At 39.3% G+C, this 11,961-nt stretch overlaps 2 protein-coding genes across 2 annotated transcripts; one reads left to right on the plus strand and one right to left on the minus strand.

The window, feature by feature from the left end:
- Window positions 1–1,405: 1,405 nt before the first annotated feature.
- On the minus strand, window positions 1,406–2,152 carry LOC138364667 (protein kinase 4-like). The gene has a single exon (XM_069324643.1). The coding sequence runs from the start codon at window positions 2,150–2,152 to the stop codon at window positions 1,406–1,408; it is 747 nt and encodes a 248-aa protein (XP_069180744.1).
- Window positions 2,153–4,742: 2,590 nt separating this feature from the next.
- Window positions 4,743–10,244, plus strand: LOC138364668 (protein masquerade-like; the record flags this gene model as incomplete). Its single annotated transcript, XM_069324644.1, has 6 exons — window positions 4,743–5,697; window positions 5,786–6,280; window positions 6,700–6,925; window positions 8,130–8,407; window positions 9,110–9,264; window positions 9,629–10,244. Coding segments are annotated over 6 exons (2,277 nt in total), but the record flags the coding sequence as incomplete, so codon positions are not given.
- Window positions 10,245–11,961: the final 1,717 nt, after the last annotated feature.

Raw genomic sequence — 11,961 nt, forward strand, 5'->3', positions numbered from 1 at the left:
GTTAGTACACTGTCGTTGTTCAACCCTGCTGCTCACCCCCTGTTAGTACACTGTCGTTGTTCAACCCTGCTAGTACACCGTTGTTCACCCCCTGTTAGTACACTGTCGTTGTTCAACCCTGCTAGTACACCGTTGTTCACCCCAAGGACATGAGTAAACACATTAACAAAGAAATGCAAGAAATTAGATGACAATAAATGTAGAAATTACATAATACTTGGTAAATACAAATTTAAGATAAAGAGGAACACAAATATAACTTATTACAAGGATAAATGTGAGTGAAACTAGTTACATGTAATTATTATTTATAATCAATGCCATGATATTAAGTAAATATTTGTTAGTCTCTCTTTTAAGAGTGGTTGAGGAGCACTCTGGCAAGGATGAGCAATGACTCGATACTTTACATATTTAAGGATTTCAGTAACGGAGCCGAGTACTGTCTGGGACTGGAGTTGGTGATAGCTCTTATTGCTGGTTTATGTTGAGTAATTAGTGGTCAAAAGTAATTTTGGGTTGTAGATCCCCAGACATGGGGGCTTGAAGGCGTATTGGTTACTCTTTTTACATCTAAATCATATACGTATTATCTTAATGTTTGGTAATAAAATGTGTTATACTGAGCGGCGGTCCAGATTATCGATATGTATATGTATTTGTGTAAATGATTGTATATGTATATATAACATTAACACTTGTGTAACTAGCTTCAAAAAGATTGTCACTTGCTTAGCAAAACGAGCTATGGGGTTTCTGGTACCCATTATGTGCCCCTGTAACCCACTCCATCACCACCGCCCACAGGATGGGGTGCATGATAAAAAAATTGAAATGTGTGTGTTACAGACGACGTCGGTAACGGAGGCCCTGTCGACGTGGGGCGGCATTATAGACGGAGAAGAGACGGTGGTGAACGGGGTAGAGGCCGGAGGAGACCCCTCACCCACGCCCCAACCCTCCACGGACCTGCCCCTCCGTCGCCACACGCCCGACAACCCTTCGCCAGAGGCAGGAGCGAAGCCCCTGGTGGAGGAGAAGAAGCCCCTGGAGGTGGAGGAGAAGAAGCCCCTGGAGGTGGAGGAGAAGCAGAGTATAGAGGAGACCAAGTCCGTAGACTTCGAGGTGGAGGAGACGGGCACTACTGAAGAGCCGACCACCATTCCTCCCAAGGCCCAAGCTTATGCCCCCTCCAGCAGTGAGTCTCACTGCTCTATAATGTCTCTTTTCTTCTTAATATATTAAGTGATATCATGATTTGATATATTTTCAAGCCCGTAAATATATATAAGGAATGATAATTCTTACTGCAATAATTTTATTTTTTAAATTATTCCTCAGTTGTGTTACTATTAATATTATTATTTTGCAAATTATATTATTTGTAGTTTATATTTTCAATTCTTTAGTTTTCATGTTGTTCACTCCTGTTAGTACACTGTTGCTGTTGTTCACTCCTGTTAGTACACTGTTGCTGTTGTTCACTCCTGTTAGTACACTGTTGCTGTTGTTCACTCCTGCTAGTACACTGTTGCTGTTGTTCACTCCTGCTAGTACACTGTTGCTGTTGTTCACTCCTGCTAGTACACTGTTGTTGTTGTTGTTCACTCCTGCTAGTACACTGTTGCTGTTGTTCACTCCTGTTAGTACACTGTTGCTGTTGTTCACTCCTGTTAGTACACTGTTGCTGTTGTTCACTCCTGTTAGTACACTGTTGCTGTTGTTCACTCCTGTTAGTACACTGTTGCTGTTGTTGTTGTTCACTCCTGTTAGTACACTGTTGCTCACTCCTGTTAGTACACTGTTGTTCACTCCTGTTAGTACACTGTTGCTCACTCCTGTTATTACACTGTTGCTGTTGTTCACTCCTGATAGTACACTGTTGCTGTTCACTCCTGTTAGTACATTGTTGTTCACTCCTGTTAGTACACTTGCTGTTGTTCACTCCTGATAGTACACTGTTGCTGTTGTTCACTCCTGATAGTACACTGTTGCTGTTGTTCACTCCTGTTAGTACATTGTTGTTGTTCACTCCTGTTAGTACACTGTTGTTGTTGTTCACTCCTGTTAGTACATTGTTGTTGTTGTTCACTCCTGTTAGTACACTGTTGTTGTTGTTCACTCCTGTTAGTACATTGTTGTTGTTGTTCATCCCTGCCAGTACACTGTTCCTGTTCACCCCTGCTAGTACACTGTTATTGTTCACCCCTGCTAGTACACTGTTATTGTTCACCCCTGCTAGTACACTGTTATTGTTCACCCCTGCTAGTACACTGTTATTGTTCACCCCTGCTAGTACACTGTTATTGTTCACCCCTGCCAGTACACTGTTATTGTTCACCCCTGCCAGTACACTGTTATTGTTCACCCCTGCCAGTACACTGTTATTGTTCACCCCTGCCAGTACACTGTTATTGTTCACCAGGCCTGCGAGTGTGCCCTGGAGTGTGTGTGGCAAACCGTATCAGTGAGTACTGCGAGGCAGCCTTGGACGTCAGTCAGCTTTGCCGGACAGGACTTCGCTGCTGTGTTTCTGGTGACCTCTTCGCTGACGTCGATGACCCACCTAAAGAATTTGTCCTTCTCAACCCCAAGAAGTCCACAGTGGAGCCAGAGGTCAGTTGACTGTCAATAATTGATGGAGCAACAGGTCAGCTGGCTCTTATTAATTAAGGGAGCCAGAGATCAATTAACTTCTCTGGTAATGGGGGGAGCCAGAAACTAGTTGACTTTCATAACACAGTAATGCAGAGAGCCAGAAATTAGTTGACATTCACAGTATTGGAGAGAACCAGAGATTAGTTGACTTTCACAATAATGGAGGGAGCCAGAGATTAATTGTCTTTGTAATTAAGGGAGGCAGAGATTGGCTTCCTCAATTAATATGAGACAGAGATCAGTTGGCTCATTAATGTGTACTAGGATGTATACAATACACATAATGTGTACAGTGCACAGTTCATTTGATGGCGATATATAATAGTGTAAGCTATTTACATACTGTTAGCACTCACTTATCCAAATTCTGCTGAATCAAATATTTAGGTTATCTGGCCAAAATTTTCAAGAACTACACTTTTCAAGATCTACTGTATAGTATCAAACAAGAAGATGAACTACAACAAGACAAGCTGAAGCTCTGATTTTTAATTATATTTTTGATTTAAAGTGTGTATGGAAATTCAAATCACGTTGTTGGTTGTGGTACAAAAAATTGCAAATAAGTATGGTCGTTTTAGGATTTTCCCTGTAAAAATTCTGTTTATTTAATGAAGGGTCCTTTCCATATACATTAGTCCAGATAAGTGAGCTTAGACAATACCATAGAAAGCTACATTTTTGTAATACATATTACATTCAATTTTTCATATTTTTTTTATTTTCACCTTTGTGTTTTTAATTTTTCATTGCCTATATCATAAATCATAACCACCTCCTACTTGAATGTCATCATTATGGAATTTGAGGTCTTACTCTGAACTATATGTGATAATTTTTCAGTAACAGACACCAATATGTAGCCATCAATGACATCATCATCCACTCTACCACCTCAATAGGAGTGCCACAAGGCACCATCTTAGGACCCCTCTAAATTTTTATATGCATGAATGATTTATCAAATATGTCTAAAATTCTTAAACCTATACTGTTTGCGGATATTACCTTCATTTTTTCAAATGCCAACTCCACACACACTAAATAATTTTGTAAATAACGAAATAAAACCAAGTCCACTTGTGGAAGTCAACGAACAAACTCATTAAACTTTATAAAAAAAAAAAAAAAAAAAAAAAAAAAAAAAAAAAATTGTCAAACCAAATACACCTTCAGATAGTGTCAAAATTAATAGTAAAAATGAGGGGAAGGTAACTTGGTTGATACGTAGACAAGAAACAACTTCAGTACTCACATACAGCACCTAGCCAAAAAAAATTCTAAATTTGTTAGTATACACTCAAACATCAGATATTATGTTCCCCACTCAATCTTCTCATACATTACTACTCGCTAATCTATTCCTATCAAACATACGGTATCTGTGCATGAGGTTCAACCACTGCAAACTACCTTAAGCCCATTATCACTCGGCAAAAATCTGCAATCAGAGCTACGTATAACAAATTCTGCCTTCAGACAACACACAGCTCCTCTGTTTAAATCCCTGAACATGCTAAACATACATGCATTCCAGACATTCTCTTGTGCTATTTACACTTACAAAACCTTATTCCTAAATTGTAATCATGTTTTGAAACTCTTCTTGTTAACTGTAATAAAACTTGTGAATATCACACTCAAAATTAATCTCCCTAATATTCCCAGTCAGACTAAATCTATGCAAACATGCCATGCAAATAAGTGGATAAATACATTATTATATCAATCCCTAATTAAAAAAAAACTCAACTCCCTAATTAAAAAAAAATAATCTACATAATGACCAATGTATGTACTTTCACAAACCATTTCACCTTCTTGTATATAAATAAAAATAAAAAATATATATATATGTGTATATGTATTTATGGACATAAATCATGGTCCCCCACTAACATCATTCAAGACAGCTTTATAATGCCTTCCCAGTTCACTTATTGTTAAGCTACATCATAGTCTCCTCCATATGCACTGTTTCATATCAAGGCATTGATGGTGTGAAGCATTTCTCTCATGACTTCATAAACAATTTCCTAGTTTTCTACAATCTTTTTTTAGACTAAATATTGTAATCTTAACTTTTGCAACAGCTTCATCAGAATGTGAAGGAGGAAGAGATAACAAGCACAGAAAGAACCACCAGTAGCACCACCAGCGCCACCACCACCACCAGCACCTCCACTCGCCGCACCACAGTTTACACCCGTCAGCCAATATCCACTGCTAAGCCCAACAGAGATATTCCACAAGAGCTGCGTTGCAAAGGCACTTGTGTTGCTGGCTTCTTTGCCTTCCTCTGTGATGAAGTTGACCGTTCTGGAGTGTGTCCTAGAGGAGGCAGGTGTTGTGTCACTCAGCGACGTCCAACCAAACAAAAACCTTCCACCAACTCCTCACAACCTGTGAGAACCACAACCACAACAACCACCACTACCACCACACCACAGACCCCTCCCTCACGATCACCTCCTACTCCATCTCTACCCCTCTGTCCAGGTACCTGTCTTCCTACCCTTGTTTCATCCTTCTGCAGCCAACCCTCTGTTTTGGTCGAAGCTTCTGGTTGTGAGAAAGGCACTGTCTGCTGTGACAACCGTGCCGAGAATCAGACACCACTACCAACACCGCCACCTACAAGAGAACCGTACCATTCATCACCACCACCTACCAGAGAACCCTACCGCCCATCCCCACCACCTATCAGAGAACCCTACCGTCCACAGCCACCACCTGCCAGGGAACCTTACCGACCACGACCCCCTCCGGAGAGGCCAATCTCACCAACATTTGAGACATTAGCATCACTTTTCACACGTCCCCCTGCACATCACAGACCAATAGAAAATCCTTATAGACCACCACCCATCCAACAGCCACCACCACCTCCACCCCCTCCAACAACCACCACCACTACTTCCACAACCACTACCACTACTACCACCACAACAACACCTGCGCCAACAACTGAGCCACCTGATCTACGAGCTGAATGTCCCGGTACCTGCATACAGCCATTCCTCTCCTTCACTTGTTTTGGTAAGTACTTTGTTCTAAACATTATTTGAAATGATAAATTTAGAAAATAGCTTAAATGGAATAAGGTATATCTGATCTCTCCTTGCAGGAAATGCTGAGATGACAGACTTGTTCCTGTGTAGTAAACCAAGCACAGAATGTTGCTCCCCAAAGTCTGCCCTCAGGGATGTTCTTCGATATGAGGAGATTCAAAACACAGCAAGAAATGACACAGTACTGGCTCATCCTTTCGAAGGGTCGTATGTTCAGCCATATGGTGAGCCCGGTTATGAACATAATGTGTACGAGGAGACTCCGTTTGACACCTCAAATTATCCCCCGTATGACCAGACGCCTCACGACCAGTCTTCCTACGAGCCACCCCAATATGAGCCTCATAACTATGACCATCAACCATATGAGCAACCACCATACGAGCATCCACCCTACGAGCACACACAATATGAGCATTCACCTTACGAGCACCCACCGTATGGTCAGCCAGCTAACAAACAACCTTCCTATGAACAGCCACCGTATCAACCGTACCAGCCAGAGCACCAACATGAGCGGCCTTACACACCATTGGCAAATGTAACACAAGGTATGTACTGATAACAGTGACTTTATATACAGTACTTGTAAGTTATATAGCTTTCACAACTTTTAGCTTGGCTTGAATTTAATTTCGAGTGCAGTTTTTATTTGATAATGTTTTATCTTTTTTTTTTTTAATAATCAGTGTCCTTCTAACCTAAATATATTTAGATAATTGAGTGTTATTGTTAAATAACAGCTCATCATTGCTGACAATTAGTTGCAGCAGCAAAAAATTGACATGTCAAAAGTGTAGCATGTAAATCACTATTTTAGAACAGATTAAACTGATATTTAACAAAATTACAATATAAAGGAATGTGTGAATGATATATTTTCAGTGACCTAAAGGAAAGAGGTGTATACAACTTCGTATAGATTCGTAATTATATGCACTAAAAATTATTTTCTTGTTGTTGCGTGCAGCACCCTCTGAAGTATTGAGACCTACACCCGAGTCGGCAGTGAGAAACAAATATGTGTGTGGTGTGAAGGGCACACAGAGGAGTGGGCGTGTTGTAGGCGGAGAAGACGCCCTTCCTGGAGAGTGGTGTTGGCAGGTGGCTCTCATCAACTCCCTCAACCAGTACCTGTGTGGTGGAGCACTGATTGGCACTCAGTGGGTCCTTACTGCTGCCCATTGTGTCACCAAGTGAGTGAGAAATGCATACCAAGTTAACATTGCAACTTAAAATTGCAATGCCTGACAACCGAGTGAACAGCGCTCTGGGTTCATAGTCCTAAGGGTCTGGGTTCGATCCCCGGTGGAGGCAGAAACAAATGGGCAGTTTCTTTCACCCTGATGCCCCATTAACCTAGCAGTAAATAGGGAGCTGGGAGTTAAGACAGCTGCTGTGGGCTGCTTTCTGGGGAAAGGTGTGTGTGAAAATTAGGAATAAGGACATGCCTGAAACACTATGCATGCTAGTGGCTGTACAAGAATGTAACAACTTTTGTACATATAACAAAAAAATACAATTTGGTTGTCAGATTTTATAACTAAAGTTTCATGGAGCTTGTAATTGTGACATGAGTACCCTGTACGTTTATTTGTTGATCTTTGCAAGGCTTTTGAAACTCCCAGCCATAATAACCTTCTTCCTAAACTGCAACACTAGAGTCAGTTAAAAGTGTCAAGAATAATAACTGAAGAACATAAGATTAAGGAAAAGAATGATGACAAATAATAACTTAAGAACATAATATATGGAAGTTGCAGAAGAACTATTGGCCCATATAGGGCAGCTCCTATTTATATCCACTCAAAGCTCATTCGTATATACAGTACAGTATATCTGATCTACACATGAAAGAATCCAGTGATCTCACATCTTTATTATAATAATAATCATTTTTTTTTATATACTGTACATAATACTGTAATAATATGCAGTGGTTTAAAAATTGTTCCAATGTACAGTACGTACGCATATTTATCAAGGCCATTAATACGTAAAGTGTTTTGGGCATGACTTATAATACAGCAGTTCAGTAGGGTAGTATAAAGGTATGATGAGACAGACACTTGATATTGAACAAGAAGGAAGCTAACATAAGCATTGTTCAATTAATTTAGCAAATTATATAGTGTCATCTTTTAAGGAGGGCATAATGTTACTATTAACAGGTTCACTTGGTAATAAAGAAATGGTATAGTCTCTATGGCATGCCAGCGGAACAGCCTTGAGGCTTTCATACATTAAACCCAGGGTTTGGGTTAGTTAGATTTGTGACTGACCACAGTCTCGAAAGGGATGCTGGAGAGAATAAGATGTCATAACTAAGGATGTACAAAATTTTAAATATTACTGGAATGTCAGCACTTAATCATCTTCCTCACTCTCATTTTACCATAGTATTGTCCGCTCTGGTGATGCCATATATGTGCGAGTTGGTGACCATGACCTCACCACCAAGTTTGGTTCCCCGGGAGCCCAGACTCTGCGCGTCGCCACCACTTACATTCATCACAACCACAACTCTCAGACGCTGGATAACGACATTGCACTTCTCAAGCTGTATGGCCATGCTGACCTGAAGGAGGGTGTGTGCCTAGTGTGCCTCCCTGCACGAGGCGTTAGTCAGGTGGCCGGCAACAGATGCACTGTTACAGGTTATGGCTACATGGGTGAAAGTAAGTCTAGATCATAATAATAATGATTGGTACTCTGAAGTATACTTATTCCAATAACTTAGTTTGCACTTTAAACTGATACAGTATATACTTGTTTTCTAAGTTTTCTATAATGTGTTATTTATTCATGATTTTGAAGAACTTTTGACTCGCTGTACTTTTCCTGGCACATCGTCATTCTCTATAATGGGGCTGTATCACCTCATATGTGAACCATACATCTAAATTATTAGGCTGTAGTACCTCATAGAACACCCATACATATTTTATAAGTAGACTGCACCCCCCCATAGAATCCCCATACATTTTCACATTATACTACTTGCTAATCTATTCCTATCTAAATGATGGTATCTGTCCATGGGGTTCATCCACTGCAAACTATCTATCAGAACTATAACAAATTCTGTCTTCAGCCAACACACAGCCCCTATTTAAATCCCTAAACATGCTGAACATACACTTCTTGCACATATTCTCTTATGCTACTTACACATACGAAACCCTATTCCTAAATTCTGATCCTATTTTGAAACTTTTCCTTGATAGATGTAATAGCAATCTGTTTTCTCTATAGCACGTCACACAGGGGTTTACGTATTTCTATAGTCTTAGGCTTAGAGGTTACAGTCAACTCTGTTTTTTTGTAAAAACATGCAGAAAGTGTTAATTTTTTTTTAATACTGTGTTGTTGTTACACAGCTGGGCCCATTCCCTTGCGTGTGAGGGAGGCCGAGGTGCCTGTAGTGTCGGATAATGAGTGTGTCAGGAAGATCAACGCCGTTACCGAGAAAATCTTTATCTTGCCAGCTTCCTCCTTCTGTGCTGGTGGGGAGAGTGGACATGATGCCTGTCAGGTGAGATTACTGTACTGTCTTTTCATGTATTTTTAATTGCAGACATACCATGTCACCAAAGACTGAAATGTCAATGGCTTTAGAAGGCCTGTGAAGGAAAGTCTTACATTTAGTGCAGCAAAAAGCAAAAATTATTTTTATTTTTAAAATGTGCATAAACTGTATCAAACCCATAATAAGACAGTTTCTATTATTATAATCAGTCTCATCAGATTCTTTTTGCGATCTTCACAATGGATCTTAAATTTTCATTTATGCATTTGTAAATAAATAAAGTTTTATTTTGCTTAAGCCTCTGATGTCCCATTGCAGTCACCTAAACATCTTAAGATGTGATCCTATATTATGATGTGGCATGTTGCAGGGTGATGGTGGTGGCCCTCTAGTCTGCAATGTGGATGGATATTACGAGCTAAGTGGACTTGTATCGTGGGGCTTTGGGTGCGGTCGGCAAGATGTTCCTGGAGTCTACGTCAAGGTCTCCTCCTTTATTGGATGGATTAACCAAATTATATCTGTCAACAACCTTTAGGGTTTCATGGCAGCAATCAAACATTCCTACGCTCAAGTATTTTATATGGTTCAAATAGGCTTTCTTGGCAATGATTTCTGCGAAAGGATATTTTCTTCTTTTGGACATAGGTTAAAAAGGGAGGGTTTACAATGCTATCTTTGCTCTGGGTGAACACATTGAAAATTTTGGATATGGTCTAGTGGGTATCTTCAGATAAGACAATATCTTGGAGAGGAATTACGGGAAGTGTGACCTCTGTTTTCCCCTGTGAGGTTTGGTCTGGATGTTCATATCTGTTTGTTGTTGTTAAGTTTTGTTTGTGCTTGTAACCTGTGGCTTTTTCTCCACACAGCATTTACTGAGCAAAAATTACAGAATCCTAATTGAGTTAATGTTCATTAATCTCATTTTTCCATTTGCTGTAGCTTGTCTTAAAATGTTGCTGTGTTCCTGTCGATCCCACTTCCCACCCACACACAAACAAAATCATTCAGACTAATATCTTTAAATTAAAAAATCTATTATCAATTGAAAACCAAAGTTCTCACCGTGAAAAAATACTGTAAGCCATAATAAGCTATAGGGGATATTATTGTTCTTGTTGTTATATTAATATTGTTATATTTATAGTAATTTATTTTTAATATTTAGTGCAAACCCATGAACCATAGGCCACAATGGTGGGGATTATCTGATGTTATGGCATTTGTTTGTCCCAAGAATGTCAAATGATGTGGTGATTTGACAGTAGAGTTTGCTATATCAACTCACAGTTGACATTATAGACAATATTTGTCACATGCCATTGGCAATAGTGTTAAGATGTAATACATATCGTGATGAAGTGTACTCTGTGGTTGAAAGCGTGATTGAGCAGTGATCAGCGTGTGGGAGTGTTTTGGATGAATCGTTGTGTTTTTATGTTTCAGAAACTCAAAACTGGTACCATAACCACAACTTGTATTGACTGACATTATTCACTCTACTGTATTTATTGAAATCACAGTTACGAATAGTTGACTGATAGAATTTGACATTTCATGTTCTAGTTACCAAAGACAGTTTGTAGAAGTCTGAGCTGTAGAATGGTCATGTTTGATGCTTATAATGATTATCAAAAGTAATCTACCACTGATCAAGATTTTGATCAAGACAAACCACTGATAAGACAATTTACCACTGATCGAAATAAGACAAACTGACCATATGATAGAAATAAACTTTGTCAGTGTTTGGGGAGCAACGGGGGACCGAAGCTGCCATGCTTGTGTATGTAGCCAAAGACTTAACTGACTGATTTTTGTAAATATTTATTTGTCTTGTATTTATATGTTAACATCAGGGAAAATCACAGCTATGAAATAATAGAATAATGTTTGAACCTTATAATGCACTTTTATTAACAAGTTATTAAAAGGTCTTAAGGACAAAATTCTATTTCTTAGAATATATTTCCTGAACACATAAGTTCATGATGTACATAGATCTTAATACCAATGTAAGACACTGAAATATTCTTAGTTTTTATATCCATGTCTAATACTCTTGCCACTTGTCATCAAGATTAGATACTTGTGCATTAGTCATACCTAGTATTTAGTCACTTGTCATCAAGAACAGAGATAAATTGTACAATATCTAAGACTAATAGGTTTAGTCTTTTGTAGTATTCAACGAGTCCCAAAGACACCAAGATGACTGAAGAATAATTTTGGATCTACCACATTATTTCCAGTTTATTACTGGAAATATTAACAGCTTATTACCAGTTTCGAGTGCGGCGGACCGAGGCAGGCGCAAAAATGAGGGCTTCAGCCCTCTTCCCTCGGCTATTTATAGCCACCTGTACCGTCCGCGCTGCGCTTGCGGGACGCGCTGCGCAATTGTCTCTTTTTTCCCGCCAGAAACAGCACCGCTTTTCTGCTAAAAGCAGTGTCCATTAACTATTGTACTGTATTCATAAATCTCACAAGTGATTAACTACAAAAGCATTGATCAGTGAACTCGTGTCTTCTTTTGTGTTGAAAAAACTTGTACTGTGCATTTTAAAGATATCAAAAAAGAGATCATTGTGGGGGGGGGGTCATATTTCCTATACAAATTCACATACAGTACCGATACTGTATTTTGGATGACTTGATACATAAAGGTTTTCCTGTAAAATAATTTATACTGAAGAAGTG

This window comes from Procambarus clarkii, chromosome 14, assembly GCF_040958095.1.
Source record: "Procambarus clarkii isolate CNS0578487 chromosome 14, FALCON_Pclarkii_2.0, whole genome shotgun sequence".
Taxonomy (NCBI): domain Eukaryota; kingdom Metazoa; phylum Arthropoda; class Malacostraca; order Decapoda; family Cambaridae; genus Procambarus; species Procambarus clarkii.

What these genes read in the sequence shown, in the direction of transcription:
- LOC138364667 (XM_069324643.1), bottom strand. Translation starts at nt 2,152, where the DNA reads ATGAACAACAACAACAATGTACTAACAGGAGTGAACAACAACAACAGT.